Source organism: Chrysemys picta, chromosome 1 (assembly GCF_011386835.1).
Source record: "Chrysemys picta bellii isolate R12L10 chromosome 1, ASM1138683v2, whole genome shotgun sequence".
In the NCBI taxonomy this organism is placed as follows: Eukaryota; Metazoa; Chordata; order Testudines; family Emydidae; genus Chrysemys; species Chrysemys picta.
Genome location: NC_088791.1, coordinates 148,821,361 through 148,839,517, shown reverse-complemented (window position 1 = coordinate 148,839,517; position 18,157 = coordinate 148,821,361). Strand labels below are relative to the sequence as shown.

The window sequence follows — 18,157 nt, the reverse complement described above, 5'->3', positions numbered from 1 at the left end:
AACATGAGGGTCTCTTGAGCAGGTAGAGTGTCAGTGATGCCAATGGAGGCAACCTTGGGAGCCCCACTCACTGGGTTGGTGGAGACTCAGCACATAGAGGCATGCAGGAGTCAGGATGATCTAATGCACAAAGCACAGGACTAGGAACTCCTGAGGACTAGTCTTGCCTCTGCTAATGTCCTTCCTCTATGACCTTGGGCAAATCACTTCCCCACTCTGAGCCTCCATTTCCCCATCTGTAAAATGGAGATTATGATGCTGACCCACCTGACAGAATCGTTGTGAGGAACTGCTAATGTCTGTCAGGTGTGATATTAAGTATTATTGACCTCCAAGGGTAAGCTTGGTCTGTGGGATAAGGTTCTATGAACCCTGCAGAAAAGCACTTCTTATCTCTGCAGCCCCAACTCTTCACCATTCCCACCTCCCTGCTGATCAATGTGCACCCCTCTCTATACATTATGTTTACCTAAGGGAGTGCAATCTGTTAGGGCTTTCTATACCGTTGTGGAAGCAGAGAAAGAACTGACAGGAAGGGGATGCAATGCATGACAGTTCTTTCTCTGCTTCCACACCACCCATCACCATAGTATCTAAGTACTTTTGTTGTGTGCACATGAATTTAGGGAATATCTAGGCATTGTTATTTGCAAAATAGTTGGTGTGTGGTCTGTGCACTCAGCGAGCATTTGCAATGAATTACAGATGGTACCGGGATGGTTGCAAACTAACATTAAGGCTATGTCTACACTACTAGGGTTACCATATTTCAACAAGCAAAAAAGAGGACGGGAGGAGCCCCGCCCTAGCCCCGCCCCTGCCCCTCCCACTTCCCGCCCCCCCAGAACCCCCAACCCTCCCCCCGTTCCTTGTCCCCTGACTGCCCCCTCCTGGGACCCCTGCCCCTAACTGCCTCCCGGGACTCCACTCCCTATCTAAGCCTCCTTGCCTCTTGTCCCCTGACTGCCCCAACCCTTATCCACACCCCCACCCCCAGACAGACCCCTGGGACTCCCACGCCCCATCCAACCACTCCCCACCCCCTGACAGCCCCCCCCAGAACTCCCAACCCATCTAAACCCCTCTGCTCCCTGTCCCCTGACTGCTCCAATCCCTCTCCACACTCCTGCCCCCTGACAGCCCCCCCAGAACTCCCAACCCATCTAAACCCCTCTGCTCCCTGTCCCCTGACTGCTCCGATCCCTCTCCCCACTCCTGCCCCCTGACAGCTCCCCCCCAGAACTCCCAGCCCCCTACCCCCCGCTCCTTGTCCCCTGACTGCCCCCTCCTGGGACCCCTGCTCCTAACTGCCCTCCAGAACCCCACCCCCTACCTAAGACTCCCTGTTCCTTGTCCCCTAACTGCCCCCTCCTAAGACCCCCCCCCAACTGCCCCCCAGGACCCTACCCCCTACCTGTACCCTGACTGCCCAAACTTTCTCCACTCCCCTCCAAAAGCCCCCCCCCGTTTCTTGACTGCCCCCTCCAGAACCTCCCTGTCCCTTCTCCTGCCCCCCCTTACCCTGCTGCTCAGAACAGGGTGTTGGGCTCTGTGCCAGCTGGACACATGGCTGAGCTCCCCTGCACAACACAAAACCCGGTCCCTGGCCCTGCACAGGGCTGCCGGAGCGGGCTGCAGGAGGAGGAGCTGCCGGCCGGCTCAGAATGCAGGGAGGGGGTGGGGGGTGGGAGGAGGAAGCTGCTCCGTAGTCCAGCCCGGGACTTTCCTGCAGCCCTCCCAGCCGCTCGCTCTGCCGGGGGAGGGGGAAATCCCGGACATTGTGAGTGCTTTACAAATTCCCCCCAGACGCTATTTTTAGCACACAAAAGGAGGACATGTCCGGGTAAATCCGGACGAATGGTAACCCTACACTACGAACCTTACAGCGGCACAGCTGAGCTGTACCATTACAGCTGTGCTGTTGTAAGGTCTCATGTGCAGTCACTCTTTGCTGGTGGGAGAGAGCTCTCCCGTTGGCATAGTTAAACCACCTCCAACGAGCGGCGGTAGCTATGTCAGCTGGAGAATGTCTCCCACCAACATTACGCTGTCCACACCAGAAACTTATGTCGGTCAGGGATGTGTTTTTTCACACCTTTGAACAACAAAAGTTTTGCCGACAGAAGTGCTAGTGTAGACAAAGCCTAACACTTGCAAACTAACAGCCCTGGAAAACCTTGACCTCAAATCTAATAGTCACTGACCTATTAATCATGGAGGTGTTACAGGTGAAGATGTGGATGGCAATCCCATTGCGTGACTTGGGCTCCCCAGCTCCACACAATGTGTGCAAACCCTAGGAGACAAACACAGCTGAGTTAGAAAGAGCAGCAGGTAGCTGGATGGAGACAAGATCCCTCCATCCCCTTTGATGGGGCTCGCCCCACTAGCTGGACTCCCTCCTTCCTCGCAGATCCCACCTCTGCTGGCTGGGGTCCCTCTCTCCGTGGGACTGTTGTTTAAAATGACCCTGATCTTTGGAGATCACTCAAAGCTGAATATGCGGCAGAGCAGCAGGCCACTGGCTAACAGCGCACGAAGCTTCTCTAAAGCCCAGTAAAGAGGCGAGGTTTTGAAAACTGTGGCAGAAGACACAGACCCAGCCCAGTAGTCACTGGTAGGGAGCGGGGAACACCCTCTCCCCGAGGAGATGAGCTACCCTGGGTGTCTGTCCTCCTCACAGCATTTGCTAGGGAGCTCGTAAGAGGATTGGGGCTGGGCTCAGCTGGAGTCTATCCATCCTCTGTCTATCCCCAGGGAGCAGTGAATCTCTCACTCTGTAGTTCTGGAGTCAGACCCAGCTTGGGAGGGTAGGGAATTCTGGCTTTGAGTGGCCCGGTTGATTTCAGTTAGGGATCTATGGCTGCAAAAAGCCCTTCCGACTTTTCGGTACCAGAACGCTATACGCGAGGCTTGGCTAATCTTTACCCAGACTCTGTTTATTGCCAGTGTACAATCTAGTAGTAAGAGCAGGACTCCTGGGTTCTATTCCTAGCTCTGCCATTGACTCACTCACTGTGTGAACTTAGGGAAGTCAGTGGGCTCTCTGTGCCTCAGTTTCCCCCTCTGTAAACTGCACAGTATTGCTATCTGCTCTACTAAACTCTACAAAGAAGGGAAACGCCTTGGGAGGCTCCAGTTGCTTGACTTACGCTCACAAAGTCCAGTTTTTTTTCAGAGGCTCTTGGGATCCCAAAAGGCTTCCATCTCAGCTAGAATCAAGCAAACACAAAGTAAGGAAGGAAATGCCAGCCATTACAATATGAACAATGCCAGCTAAAAAGAACGGAGAGCCCTCCATGCCGTCGCCCTGCCCTCTGCTGGGTATTTTGGGGGGTTTCTTCTTCGCAGGGGATTTTAAAAATATTATTTTGCAAACCCGTTTTCTTACCTGGGAGCTGCCAAGCTTGAAATTCCTATTTAAAACCTGTCCTTCCCTGTGTTACTAACACCACCTGACATGCAAAGAATTTCAGATTAACTGACTCGTCACCACTGATGCTGTTTGTTTCATTTTGTGCTCTGCTCAGCATGCGACCATTCACTTGTTGCATGACCCTGGGCTACTCACGTCTATGCTCCATGCCTCAGTTTCCCCACCTGTCAGACAGGAGGGCTGCGGGCTCAGATAACTGCTGTTGGTAAAGCACTTGGAGTTGCTCACATAAAAGGTGCTCGAGAAGTATATATTACTTGGAATGGCACTATGGCAGTCAATTTCGCTCTCTGGTTCTCAGGCTCCTAACACTGTGGAGACAGGTTTCAATTAAATAAAACTCCTACAACACCCAAAAAGCTTTGGGCCCCAATTATGATCTCAGTGACACTGAAGGTATGTCTACACATGAGGTGAGAAGTGTGATTCCCACCTGCATAGATGTACCTGAGCTAACTCTGCTCGAGCTAGCACAGTAAAAATAGCGGTGTCGTTGGGGTATCACAGGTGGTGGCTCGGGGTAGCCATCCCACTACATGCCCGCTAAGACCCCTGGACATGTACTCCAAGTTTACTCCAGTGTAAGTGTCTGGGTTTTAATGGAGTTATTCCTGATTAACACTGGTGGATCCGAGGGCAGAGTCAGGCTCTCTGATGACAGTTCTTTTTAAATCATGTAACATTTTGTAACATTTAAAAAAACAAAAATCTAAATTTTGAGCCTAAATGACTTGTCAGAGTCTCCTTGAAGATTAACCTTAGGAGGAAAAGGAAGTGGTGGTGTGCTGGGCCACACCACATGCACCTCTGAGTGAAACAGTGCAGGAGTTCATCACTTATTAATCAGCTGCACACCAGGCTTGGCACTGCTAGTGGCAGATAATTGCTCTGTTCTCTGAAGCCATCTGCTTACAAAGAAGTCCTGCGGTTCAAGCCCTGTCACGGGCAGCCGGGTCAGGGCAGCCAAGCAGCTCTTGCTCCTGGCAGAGTCTCTTACTGAACACAGGGAAGTAAGCGTTGTATGTCTTTGTGCTACAGGATATTAATTATTTTTAAAAGGTAATAACATGGATCAAGAAAGTATAAATGAAAAAGACTTGAGTGAAATAATTATGAATTGCCTTTCACTTGTACTAAATAAGTCTGATACTTTTTTAAGTGGCAGGGGCAGTTTAAAGAAAGTGTGGATGGACTGATATCCAGGGGAGAAAGGATGTTCTAGTGGTTAAAACACAGAGCTCAAAGTTAAAAGGTCCAGGTTCACAGGCTGCCTATGTGACCTTACGCAACTCACTACCTTGCTCTGAGCCTTTGTTCCCCCAGCCGTGAAATGAGGATGATAATTATCTGCTTTACAGAAGGGGTGGGGCTTATCTCATTAATACCTTGAGATCCAGGGACAGAAGGGGTTGGAGAAGAGCAAAGGTTTATTTATTATTAAGAATAGTCATAACAACAATGGATATGATACACAAGCAGGGGCGGAGTGAGCTAACAGACCAAACTGGCAAGAGATCAACACATGATGCAACAGCTGACAGAGGGCTGGGAGCTATGAATGATACAATAGCCCAGGCCACTGGGTACAATGCTCTTCCTTGGGAGCATCTGGATGAACCTTCAGCATGTTTGTTGCCATGCAGCAATGTCCGAAGGGGCTCTGCACACAAAGAGACTTTGACTGCTCAAAAAAGGGGGCCTCTAAGGGAGGAGATATTTAGATGTCAGACCAGATGTGGCCCTCATAATGTATTCCTATGACCAGCATGAAACAATCAGGTTATGGACACTCTAAGCTTTCATTTTTTTAAATAAAAAAGTGGCTAAGCCTCATTGCTGCAGCAATAACCTCCTAAATGTGAACCAAGTGTAAATACAAAGTGATGACATGTCTGCCTGAGTCTGCAGACAGCCTGGAGCAATGGCTCAGAGGTGTGAACTTCCCTGTTCCCTATTCATCTCATTGGGAGTGACAATTCTAAAGGGCAATGAGGATACTTCAGTGTCAAAAGTGACAACTTCAGTGTCCACTGCTGATCAGTTTAAGCCCTTGATGGCTGGGAACTGACAGTCACTGCAGGCAAGGGATCGCAACGGAAGAACAGAAAAGAGAGACAAAACAAAAGAAAGAGAGATGGGAAAGGAAAGGAACAAAGGGCAGAAATAAAGGTGGCTTAAAGGAGAGCAGATTTTCTCACTGAGTGATACTGAATGTGACAAATTACTGAGTAAATAATAATATTTAGCTCCCACCTAAAGGCTGTATTCTCCCCTTGATATTGGTGCAAACCTCCACTGAAATTAGTGGGAGGTCCACCGTGGAATGAGGGGAGTAGAACATCCTGAAATTATAGCCCAGCCTATGGACCACAATGAAACACAGAATTCAGCTCCCTCCTCCAAAGGAGTTTGACACCCTGCGCTAGATGTTAGGCTACTGCCTGGCTTTGAGTTGTATTCAAACAACTGGTTGATTCTTTATGTTTGGGTTTTATTGTGTTGGGCCCTGATTCAAAGCCCACAAAAGTCAAGGGAAAGCTTTCAATGGACTTTGGGTCAAATCCTTAGATGACTCACTGTGGGGTCCTTATAAATGGATAAATATATAAATAAAAGATTCCACAGAAAACTGAAGTGAACTGTGCAAGACACCAGCCCTGGGGCCAAACCTAAGATCAATTGTGCTGGCAGGCTGTGAGCACCCAGACAAACAACACCCTGGCCTTGTGGTGTCTATGACCAATAGGTTCTGGCAACTAACTCACTGATCATGACTCTATTCCCAGCTCAGATATCGGAGCTTGAGAAAGCAAAGGAACGGTGGCACCTATTGGCTCCCAGTACCCAAAGGCCCTTGGTACAGTTAGCTGGACTGCCACCAGAGGTGCCTGGGTACTAGAGTGATGGGTACTATAGACAACACCATAGCGAGACATTCTCCTTGTCAGAGAAACTGAATCTCCTCTCTCATTCTCCTAAAGATGTCGGTTGAAAAATGGCTCCCCGCTCTGAGCTCTAGGAAATTATCCTCCTAGATTTGATTACGGTGGCTTTAAGCTGTGAGGGAGGGGATAGCAGTTTTGTCACTCTTCCTTCAGGAAACCAATGTAATGTAAATAAATAGCTCCAGATACTTCCGGGATGGGTCCTTTAGAGGTACCTATATTAATAAATAATAATCATCTTAAGTTCTGTTTGTGAAAGGGGATGAGGGATGGATGAGGCTATAATAGAAACCATCAAAACTTCAGCTACGAAGGAGCGTCAGACAAAGACACACAAATATGATCCTGTCACAGTGACTGGAAAACATATTCCAGCACAACTGGGAGAATATTGAGATAAATAGTGGGGCCACCGGCTGGCTGGAAATTAGCTAATGATGATGCATCGAGGATAAAACCCGAGAGACGCTAGAGCCAATGAATACAAGAACACAGAGAGGGAAGGATGGCAGGAGGAACGAGGCAGATTAGCAAAACCAAATGCTGTGTGGCTGATGGGGAGAGGAAATCATGATTAAAGATGATGGCAAGGCCATAAAAGAGGAGCTCAAATGCAATCGCTCTGCATGACTCTAGAACAAAACCTGATTTCCAAGGAGGGCTGAGGAGAAACACAAGGGAAGGGAGTAACATCTCCAAAAACAAGCAGAGGGAATGTGTTGTGGGGATGATCTGCTCCTCTGACTGCTCGGTGGGAGTCAGACGACCTTTTGACTGGGAAAACTGAGAAACAGTACCGGGTTTACAATGGTGCCAGTGGCGCCATGGGTCCAGGCCCACACTCAAAAGGGGCCCCAGCCTGGCCTGCTCCACTTGTGCTGCGCCCTGAGCTGCTGGCTCTCCACCCCCTGGCCCTTGCCCCCCACACTGCTAGTTCCTCTCAGCTGGCTGAGGGCTCCTCTCCGCCCCCATCACTGGTGCTGGCTGCTGACGGCCTGAAGAGTCCTCAGTCTCTGCTGCTCTGGGCTGATGACTGTCCCCTTTGGGCTCACCAGGGGTGGGGCTTGCCTCTCCCTACTGCTCTGCAGAACTGGCAGGCTGGGGAAGTTGGTGGCTGCCCTCCCCCACCCACTCCTGCAACCAGGCAGGCAGGGCTGGGTGGGACCCCGGGAGACGGAGCCACTCCTGAGCTTCAGTGTCCTGCCCCCTAGCACTGTGCTGGGAGGGGGGATCCCTGCTCTGTGCTAGCTCAGCAAGGCCAGTGAGTGCGGCTGGGGGGCAGGGCATTGGGGAATGGGTCTTTGGGTGGGCATGTGGGGAGTAGGGTTGCCAACCCTCCCGGATTGACCTGGAGTCTCCAGGAATTAAAGATTAATCTTGAATTAAAGATTATGTCATGTGATGAACTCTCCAGGAATACATCCAACCAAAATTGGCAATCCTAGTGGGGAGTGTGGGGCTGTGAGGGGCGAGGGCACTGGGCAGTGGGGGAGATTTGTATGTTTTGGGTGCTAAGCTGTGGGGGGGGGGGTCTGTTGGGTGGGTGCTGGGTGGTGGGAGAGGTCTGTGTGTGTTGGGGTGCTAGTGAGTGGGGGTCCTGTGTGGGGTGCTGGGCAGTTGTGATGGGGGAGTCTGTGGGGAGGCGCTGGGCATAACAGGTCCGGGGGATGCTGGTCATAGAGAATTGGGGGGGGTGCAGGGTGGGGGGGGGTTGTGTGGCACAGCATGGGCCTATTCCCGAGGGGAAGGGGCATGCTGGCAGCACAGGGCCCGGTGGGCCAGTGTGCATCTGGCAACTGCTGGTTTGTAAACAGTGCTCTTGGATGGGGCTGGGCGGGGCAGAGCTGCTCCTGCCATGCTCCACTGCCTCTGGCCGCCCCCTCACTCTGGGGGCCGACCTCCCCATGCCATGCTCCATTGCCCCCACGGGGGCCCACAAATATGTTTGGCGCCGGGCCCACAAAAGGTTAACCTGGCCCTACTGAGAAGGTGCAGCAGCAGAGGTGGCAAGCATGGGACCATGGCTTGGGGGAAGCCTTGAGCACTGCCCAAATTCGGTGACTACAAGGGCTGTGCTGATTACAAGCCAAGAGACCAAGGGCAGCACCCAATTTGCTAACATGTATGTGAGGAAGCACGCTCTAGTAGTTGAAATGCAGGGCTGGGAGTCAGGATTCTTGGGTTCTAGTCGCAGGGACTCACTGTGTGACTGATTGGTCAAGTCACTTAACTGCTTGGTGCCTTAGCTTCCCTATCTATAAAATGGGGATATGAATATCTACTCTCCTGCCTTGGGTGTGGGAGGATTGAGTACTGTTTGTAGAGTGCATGGAGATCTTTGGATGGAAGAGACTAAAGTAGAGCAGTCATCTGTTGTTATAGTATTGTCAGAATCAAAATGTGTCTTTGGGATTTTAATAACACACATTTGTCTTTATTTCAGTGCCGGATTCATGCTAACAAACATTTTAAAAGTTCGGTTCCCATTGTGCATTAGGCATGGTGGGGCTGCCATTGAACACAGTCATAGAGTTTCCATATACTGATGTTCCCTCTCTTCAGATCAGGTTACCTGGTTGGGTTCAGTCTCCGCTTCATCCCAGTTGTGCGTCAGGTGGCCTTGATCCATGGGTTTAAAGGGCTTGTGACAGACAGAGGGTAGAATTCTATACAGCCAGCTACAGAGAAAGAAAACACCAGTGAGACCAAGCCCAGACTCTCCAAATAGCTGTTTCTGTGCTCTTGACAGCACCTATGAAATTTTAAATGAGATCAAGTGGACCTCTTGTGTGTTAATTCTCCAATCAATCCTCACAGTTATATAGATCCCAAAGTACTTTATGGGCCATAATTACACACAGACATATGAATATGGATAACCTTATCTCTCATGGAAATGCAGCCACATCTGGGGTTGAATTCAGAGGCTGTTTAACAGCACGCAGCAACACTACACAACAGTTGAGAGCTGGCAGTGAAGAACGTAGTATTTAACTAAAGGGGTCTCTTCACTGCCCAGTTAATGGGGATGACTGGCACCAGGGTTAGCCTAGCCTGGATGTGAGAAGCCACCCTGCAAAGCCCTACCCCTGTTACTGTGTCCTCACTGTTTCCCCTCTTGCTTGTGTGTGTCTGGGGGCATACCCCACGGTTCTGCGTACTGAAATGCTCTGGGATTGTTTCCTAGTCCATTCTGTCAATTTCAGGAAAACTTGTCTATACCTCCTGGGGAACTGTGGGAAGGCACTGGAGGACTATCAACACTTGAGTAATTTAGCCTGTGTCCTGGGTTGTAGCCAGAGTGAAAGCAAAGCATGGGTTCTATTTCTCCCCAGTTGGGTCAGCTAGCCTGGTCTTAACAGAACCTAAAAACCCAGGCCAGAGAGTTTCTGTGTGGATGGGAGGGAGGTTGGCCTATAACCCAGGTAAGAGCTCGGGTTGACTGTGCAGTGAAGACATATCCTAAAACTACAGGGGAGTTATAAGCAGGCAGAAGGTAATTGCTAGAATTTGCATTTGGCCAGGTTACTGGAAGTAACATCGTACTCCTGCAAATAGTGCCATGGGATGGTTAGTGAGCACAGGTAGTCAGGGCCTAGGTTTCATGAAAGATGACACCCCCTAGCACCACACTGGGTTACCTATCACTAAGGCTGTGATTTAGTCATGGAGGTCACGGAAGTGACGGATTCCGTGACCTCCGTGACTTCAGCCAGCCCCGGCTGGGAGCTGCAGGGTCCCCTGGTGGAAGGCGGACCACCTGCAGCTCCCAGCCACCGTGGGCAGTAGGAGGGACCCCCGCCACTAACTGTCCCTGCAGATGGCAGGGGGGCCCCCCGCCGCTCCCGGCTGCCTCTGGCAACGGAGTGATCTCTGTAGCTCCCGCCACTGCGGACGGCAGGGGGGGGACCCCCCCAATGGGTGGCAGGGGGAACCCCCAGAGCTCTCAGCCTCTGCAGGCGGCAGGGGGGGACCACCGGGGCTCCCAGCTGCTGCGGGCATCAGTGGGGATCCCTGCTGCTCCTCACCACCCTGGGGGCCCCCACAGCTATCCACCTCCGTGGGCAGCAGAAGGGACCCCCAGAACTCCCAGCCTCCGTGGCAGCAGGGGGAAGCCCCGGAGTTCGGACCCCCAGTGGAGGGGGACCTTGGAGCTCCCAGCCCACCCGCAGCTGCCCAGGCTCCTCATTTTATCATGGATGTTTTTAGTAAAAGTCAGGGACAGGTCATGACTTCCGTGAATTTTTCATTATTGTTCGTGACCTGACCCTGACTTTTACTAAAAATATCCGTGACAAAATCTTAGTCTTACCATCACTTACTCTTTCATCAACAGCGGTTCCCAAATCCATGTGGGTTTTCTCCAGAGATCTCTATCCAAGCACTAGCCAGACATGTCCCTGCCTAGTCTATGAAACCTAATGAGATCCCAGCCCAAAGCTGCAGACTTTGCTGAACAGGATGGAACTGAATGACTTGATTTACTTTCCTTTGAAGCAGAAACAAATTGTGCTCCAGAAACTGTTTGTTTGGGTCATTGGCCTTGGGCAATGCATCATTCTCCACCGTGTGGAGCGGAAACAGCCACACCTCATGTGGAATGCAGCACATCTGTAACCCACACACCTCCTGGGTGTGGTGTTCTGTCCCATCTAGTGGCACTGAGACCACTTAGGGCGTGGCTACACTGGAAACTTCAAAGCGCTGTCGCGAGAACGCTCCCACGGTGTGGTCGCGAGCGCGGGGAGAGAGCTCTCCCAGCGCTCCCGGTAATCCACCTCCATGAGGGGATTAGCTCCCAGCACTCGGAGCCTGTTTACACTGGCGCTTTAAAGCGCTCAGACTTGCTGTGCTCAGGGGGGTGATTTTTCACTCCCCTGAGCCAGCAAGTTAGAGCGCTATAAAATGTAAGCGAAGACAAGCCCTTAGAGAGAGAGTAAATGAGCCTGCTCTACAGCCTTAGCTAAGAGCCAGTTGGCTTTTAGCTCATGCAGTAGAGGCTCATGCACTGAGCTTCAGAGGTCCCAGGTTTGATCCAGTCTGCCGACGACCGGGGTCTGTCGGTGTTACACATCCGCAACAGCCAAAGCAGGGCAGGTGCAACATGCTCTGTGATTCAGCTCGGCCCAGCATTCCTTGCCTTCCTGGTGAACATATTTAACTAGTGCTGCCACTTCCCCTTTAGAAGCACAATCTTGTCTGGGTAGCAATGAAAGGGTTAACACACACACCTGCTCCCCTGAGGAAACCGGGCTGTAGAGGGCAAATGCAGCATGGGAATTTCAGTGCAAACCTGTTTAACCAAACTCCAGGAAACCAAAGTGTAATTCTGTCTCCTGAGATTATTTTGCCTTCTAATTTCTCTCTTCAAGTACAGCCCCTTTCAAACTGGCCATCCTGAAAAACCACCTGGCCTGCTCTGTACAGTGCTATGGGGTCAGGAGAGGGGTTCAAGAACCACATCTGAGTTTGCATTTTGAACACTGCAGAGGGAGTCAGGCCTGGGCTTTGAATTCCAGCCTAGCCCCGCTTTCTGCCACAGGCCTTCCTTCCTATGAAGCCCTGATATAACCCAAGGCCCTGAACCTTTGGATAAATGGATCTGCACTCTACTTCCTTTCTGTCCTCTATGCCAGCTCCTGAGCCTCTTTTCCTCTCGACACCTGGTGCCTGAGCTAGCATGCACACAGAAAATGGGCTAAGCCAGGAGATGGGCTTTGAACCAGGCAGGTGGCCAGAGATAATCAGGAAGGCAATGAACAGGGATGCCACAGCCTCTCTGCCTTGTTAAGGTTGCTCACTGCAGTTTGGGGGGGGGGGGGGAAGGAGCTCTTCCTTGGGAGATGGAAAATTTCCATCAAGGACATTTCCATGCAGAAACAATGAGTCATCCCCTTTCCCACGCACCCTGAGAGATGGCACCAGCCTGGAGAGCAGAGCACTGGTAGGCAGCTCAGATGATGCATCTGCCTTTCATTTGATTGAACAGTGGAGGGGACAGAAAGCCTCTGCAGGAGCAGTGACATGATAAACCAATCTCTTGCAATCAGGCAATGGCCTGAACTTCAGGACTTTTTCTTCAAAACAGCAACTCTCTGTTTCCAGCATCTGATGAGAATTCTTTGTGGTAAATTGCATGCTGGTGCCAGTTTGACAGCCCACAGACCAACGGCTCTACTTATCCACAGATCAAATACAGCCCGGTGGCAGCAGTGGGAGCTTCCCCCACACCAGCCACTGCCAGTGGGCCTCAACCCTGACCCACAGGGACGTTCTCTAGCATGAGAGGAAAGTTCAAGTCCCATAGCCCATCTTCTGACACTGCCAACAAGGGGCCAATAAGGGCCAATTCTGAGGGTGTGTTTTTGTGATGGCCACTAGCAACTGGGCTGAGACCCTCACCTCGTTTCCCAGAGCACTCAGATCCTCCTCTCAGAGAAACTATCCCTCCCTCTTCACCTACAGATCCCATTCCATGAGACCGTCTTCTTCCTCACCAGCTCATCCTCATCACCCTCACCTGAGACCTTTTGTCCCTTTCCCCTGATCCTACTGAAACCTTCCCTCTTCCCTTCACTATTTGATCTGCACCCCACCCCACTCCCAGCATGGCCTTCCCATCCCCCACAAAAGATCTACCACCTACTTCACTCCACTGAGATTTTTCCTCTCCCTTCTAAACAGTTCCCCCCTCCCAGCATGCAGTAGAGTTGTTTACAAGCTCAGGAAATACTGAGTATGTACAGTCAGATCTCACCACCAGCCTTGCTGCCTGCATGCAGCAATAGATCATGGCTGTCCCAGGGCAGTGTCACGGTACCTTCTCTTATTGGTGGACCTGGGGCAGGTGAAGGCAGAGCCCGAGAGCTGTTCTGCATACAGACCATATGGACAGACCTGAGGGTTATTCTAAACCAAAAGAGAAAATGATGGACACCGGTTAAAGACAACTGCACAAGTATTAGCATTAGTCTCATCAGCACAGAGAAAATTCCCAATTCCTCTAGGTGGTCTGGAGCCTAGTCCACTCGCTCAGAATGGTATGGACCTTGTCAATGGCCTCATCCTCTGCTCACTGATACCAGGATTAACCAGTGATGATATTTGCATGGTGTCTCCATCTCTCATGAGGTTAGAGATACAGTGGGTATCAGCCAGCCTCTGAATCAATTTCCCTATACACTGGAGCTTACACAGCGCTCTAAGGAATCAAAGAAGAGGCTAGGGTATACTCCAAGTTCTAGAACAACCACTAAGGAGCAACACTTATGGGGGCTGTCGAAGGAAAGGGGAATTATCAATAAAGCAACTAAAACATCAATCAAGTTATCAAGCACATTGTTTTATCGTCAGGATGTTTGGAGGGACTGATCAGGATCCCAGAACTGGGATTTCCTGTCCCATGCTTTATGTTTACCTGGCTCTTGGTAAGAAAGTTGCATTGTCTGCAGAGTGCTTGTAAAGGCCCCTGGCTCATAGCGCTACAGGAGCTGCAACAAATGTATGTAAGTATACAACCACTGCACAGAGAATGAATACTTACCGCCATCACTGCCATGGTTCCCCTAACTATACTACCCCTCACCTAGGGAAAGGATCCGTACTGTGGACATTAAAAATGGGACAGTGCCTCCAGATGCTAATGGGGTTAGCTCCCCGTGGTGGCCTTTGTGGAATTCTTTGCATTTGTGCAAGGTTTCAGAACAATCAGCTCAGTGACTCAGCTGGGTGCAAACTCCCCCACTTCGCTCTGCCTTTCCCTTGGTTCTGGCTGCTGTGGAGTGAAACAATTGCTATGAGTTTATAGGTGAAATATTTGTTCTTCAAGGAAAGGGGCTAACGGTTTTCATTTAATTAGACTGGCATCTCTTTGTTGTGAACTCAGTGCGAAACAAAGGCACCCAGATAAATGCCCTAGTGGAACAGACAAATAGTCTGTCTCATTTGGTATCTCCAGGTACCTGTTGTACCAGATCAGGCCTATAGTCCAGCTGCAGTTATCCTGCCACCCTGCTGTATCAAAACAGACCAGTGGTCCATGCAGTCTCCCATTCTGCCCTAACAGCATCCAGTGCCAGGTGTGTGAGAGTAAAATGTAAAGCCTTCATAATGCACCTAGTTCTTCAATCCTTAAACCTCACCTTGTGAGTATGGTATGCTCTGAAGTGGGGGGGATCAATAGCCCCCATAGTTTTTATCTTAGCTTGCATCACTGCCGATGCCTGCCTTATAAATACTGCAGAGGGACCTTTGGGACCTGGTATTTTTTACTCATTCTCAAATCTTGTATTAACTGTTTTGACACTGTGTATTGTCTGGGGCAACCAAACTTTGCCCAACTGAGGGGCTGCATAGGCAACCAGGAGTCTGAGGGCTGCATCTAATTTGCATAAACTGGTGCAAGTTGCAGTTGCCTTCATTTTGAACAGAGCAGCCCTTGGAGATTACAGGTCCCAGCATGTAATGAGCATGCCAAGCATCAGGATGGAGCACTGCATAATGAGACCTATAGTTATGTAGGCTGCATTGTGGAGATAGGTGGGCCTCTAGACTGCATTTAACCCATCCGTGACTTGTGTTTAACTGTCTACAGTATACACTCCCGGCAAAAAAACAATGGTATTAGAAGTCCTCAAAAGTCAGGAAATGCCAGAGTTGAGGTTCCCTATACAATCTTAACTCTTCCCTCATATGCGTACAGTTTATGCTCCAGGGCCTAATTCTCCACATCATAGCACCTTGTGCATTTACACCTTTACAGAGTGCAGAGCAGGGTGTAAAATGCTACCATCCTGCTGCGGGTGGGTTTTATGCCCATTCTGCCCAAGTATAACCACTTACACAACATGCAAGGTGGTGGAGAATCAGGCTTAGTGGATTTACTTTGGTGTAAATTAAACCAGATCTGGGCCCATAGTCTTTATTTCCCTGATGACTTGCTCTTATTTCTGTAAGTTGGATAGTGAGAGTAAGTGAGGCCTGCAGGCCTTTATTTAAAGAACAAGGGAAAATATTTAAAAAAAAACTAATATATTTGGAAATAAATTATTCTATTTTATTCACTTTTAACATTTTTGTAATGAGCCTGTCGGCTCATGACTAGCTAACTATTCCCTGCCCCCATCCCTAGAAAGGAGAAACTGCCCTATCATGGATTCATTGCTCAGACTAATCAAAATCAGTTTTGACTGGAACACTTCTCCTCTGTAGGGCTATCTCTCTCCCAATCCACATCAGACCTAGAGCTGAGAGAAAAAAGTCACATGATTTTTTTTTTATAATGAAGAAAATGTTAATTTCCTCCCCCTCTCTTCCTTCTCAAACATAGTTGAACTATTTTTATTCCAACTTCCTCCCCCCAAAATCACTCTGGGACAGAGACCAGGCCTGGAAATTTCAGCCCCAAAGGTGAAAACTTTGGAAAGTTATGAATGATGAAAATAGGAATTTTGACTAGAAACCCTTAACTATAACTTATACTAATGCACAGTTCTAATGCTGCAAAAAGGAGGCTCCTTAACATTTCTGTAGTGGCAGACTTGAGATTCATGGTAGCATCTTGAGACTCAAAATAGCAGGGGAACGGGTGCTCACGCTACTCCTTGCTATTAAAAAAATAAATAAATCAGTACCTGTCCTTCTGGTAAGGCTCCAGGACAGCGTGGATCTTCAGAGACACATTCATTACCAAATCCTGGCATGTACTATGAAATAACAACACAAACATACACTCATACATCAGTGTTTAAAAATAAACAGATGTGCTTTTTCCAAATTCTTTGGGTACAGTTTGACTTTGCCAAGTGATCTATTTTGGTTTGGTTATTTCAGAGGACTGACTTTGCAACATGTGAACAGGGGTTTATCTATCTTCATTAACCAACGATAATATTGGCAGACATAGCCAGGGTTCCTTTTCAATCTAATCTGTCTGCACCTGTGAATGCACCCAGCACCGTATCATGCTGGCACTTTTTAGATATGCAAGATAACAGCATGCCTGGGTTCAGGAAGAATAATACCCTTGAGTAGCCCCTTCCACACAAGGACATGCAAGCACTTCACTAACCTTATGGAGGAGTGCTAGCGCCGGAGTTAATGTTGAGACAAGGTTACTCTGTAAAAGATGATTTTTCTAAGTGCCATAACATCTGCTTGCATACCAATACTGTCTTATAAACTGGTGTGACTTACTGGGCTCCAGGACATGGTTAGTAATGCAAATCTGAAGTCATTCGGGTAATGGGGGGGTCTGACATTCAGTGCCCCCTTTAAAAGGACCTGTCAGTAATCTTGTGTGTGCACATGCACGCACACACCTGGCGCTCAAACTATGTCACTTGTATGCACCAAACTGCTATTGTCTGATTGGGTTTGAGCTCAGTTAATGTCCAGCACCGGCTGCCATGTTAGACGAGCAATATTTTAAAAGTTGTATCTAGTTTTCTAAGCTGATGTGCACATGAGGGATCCACACTACAGAAAGTGAGCTGCACATCCTCCTAGGCCTGCTCTGCCTGCATGGGCTCCAGAGCAGGGGGGTGGAGTTCTCAGTCCTGGCTTCTCCTCAGGCATACACAGCTCCTGCCTGTTGCAAGGGCAGCAGGGAAGAGAGCTGGGCTTCTCACAGCCCCTCCTCCTACCTTGGCCCCCCAGACCTAACAGTGGGCTAACCCCAGTTTCAAACCATGATAAACTGCACTGTTGCAAGTCACCATTCACACCAGTGCAGAATGTGTACTTTAGAGTTTGACTAGGATAGCAGGTGAATGATTGACAGGCACATGGGATGGGTTTAATCGGCAAGCTGCAAGTTTATTAATTATACCTTGGGGAGGGGGAGCTACTTTGCCCACCCCAGCTCTCACATACCAGGCATTTAATTGGTTCAGGTGTGGATTACAGAGCTTTGGTCACAAACCAAACAATTCAGTTCAGCTGTGCAACCTTTCCCCTGCCCCACATAAGGGGGGTGGATTGACAGTGGCCACAAGCCTGGGTGGGGGGGGAAGCTCCGTCTGCAAAGAGTTCAGCCTCCTTCCCCACTGTGAGCACAAGGTCCATCTGCACAATCCTGGGTCTCATTTACCTCTGGGAACTGGCCCTTTTAGTTTTTACTGCCACTGGACACCAGCTACTGGGAGCATCAGCAATTAGCAGCAGCCCCCCACCTGGCTACAATGGTTTAGAGGTGGAAAGTTCCCTGTTGTTCCTCCTGCAAATGAATAAATCACTGGGACTCTGGTCTCCATGTGTTTCTGCAAGCAGTGCTGCAAGATGTATATTGATATGCAAAACAGCAGGTCACTAGAGGCAGTCCTGGCAAATGTATTGTAATGGAGCTTCCCCCCCCCCCCAAACAGAACTGCAGCAAGATCTGATGAGACTGCAGCAGTTCTATAATTAAACCAGCCCTACTCATTGCATTCACCTTTACCAAAGATGCAAACATGGTGGGGTAAGCATGTGTGTGGTGGGGCGGGGGGAATGCACCTTATTTTTCCAAGGCTGGGCCTGATGCAACATGTCATCTCCACAGTGCGGGAAGGGTTAATGCAAAAAGCCTGCTGCATATGGAAAAGACACCATGTGATCATGTGCAGACTATTATATGTGCCTGTGAAAGGTTCTGAACTAAAACTGATTGAGGGTGGGATAGTTTGTGGGTCTCAGAGACATGATTAGCTTGTGTGTCTGCTAATCTAGCTAGAGAAATCCTCAGATGCATAATGTCCACAGTGCAGCAACATATGGGAAAAGAGATGAACTCATGGTT

At 49.5% G+C, this 18,157-nt stretch overlaps 1 protein-coding gene across 5 annotated transcripts in view; it reads right to left on the bottom strand.

Annotated features, from left to right (window-relative positions):
• The window catches only part of HGD (homogentisate 1,2-dioxygenase), a 62,211-nt gene that overhangs the window by 20,978 nt on the left and 23,076 nt on the right, over positions 1–18,157 (bottom strand). For 4 of the 5 annotated variants that reach the window (XM_065586899.1, XM_065586894.1, XM_024110782.3 and 1 more), the window contains exons 2-6: positions 16,014–16,085; positions 13,202–13,290; positions 8,954–9,059; positions 3,153–3,212; positions 2,205–2,296 (exon numbers count right to left, since the gene is read on the bottom strand). In XM_065586899.1, coding sequence (XP_065442971.1) covers positions 2,205–2,296; positions 3,153–3,212; positions 8,954–9,059; positions 13,202–13,290; positions 16,014–16,085 — 419 coding nt within the window. Of the gene's footprint in view, positions 1–2,204; positions 2,297–3,152; positions 3,213–8,953; positions 9,060–13,201; positions 13,291–16,013; positions 16,088–18,157 lie in introns of all 5 variants that reach the window. The other variant, XM_065586880.1, reaches the window with a different exon arrangement.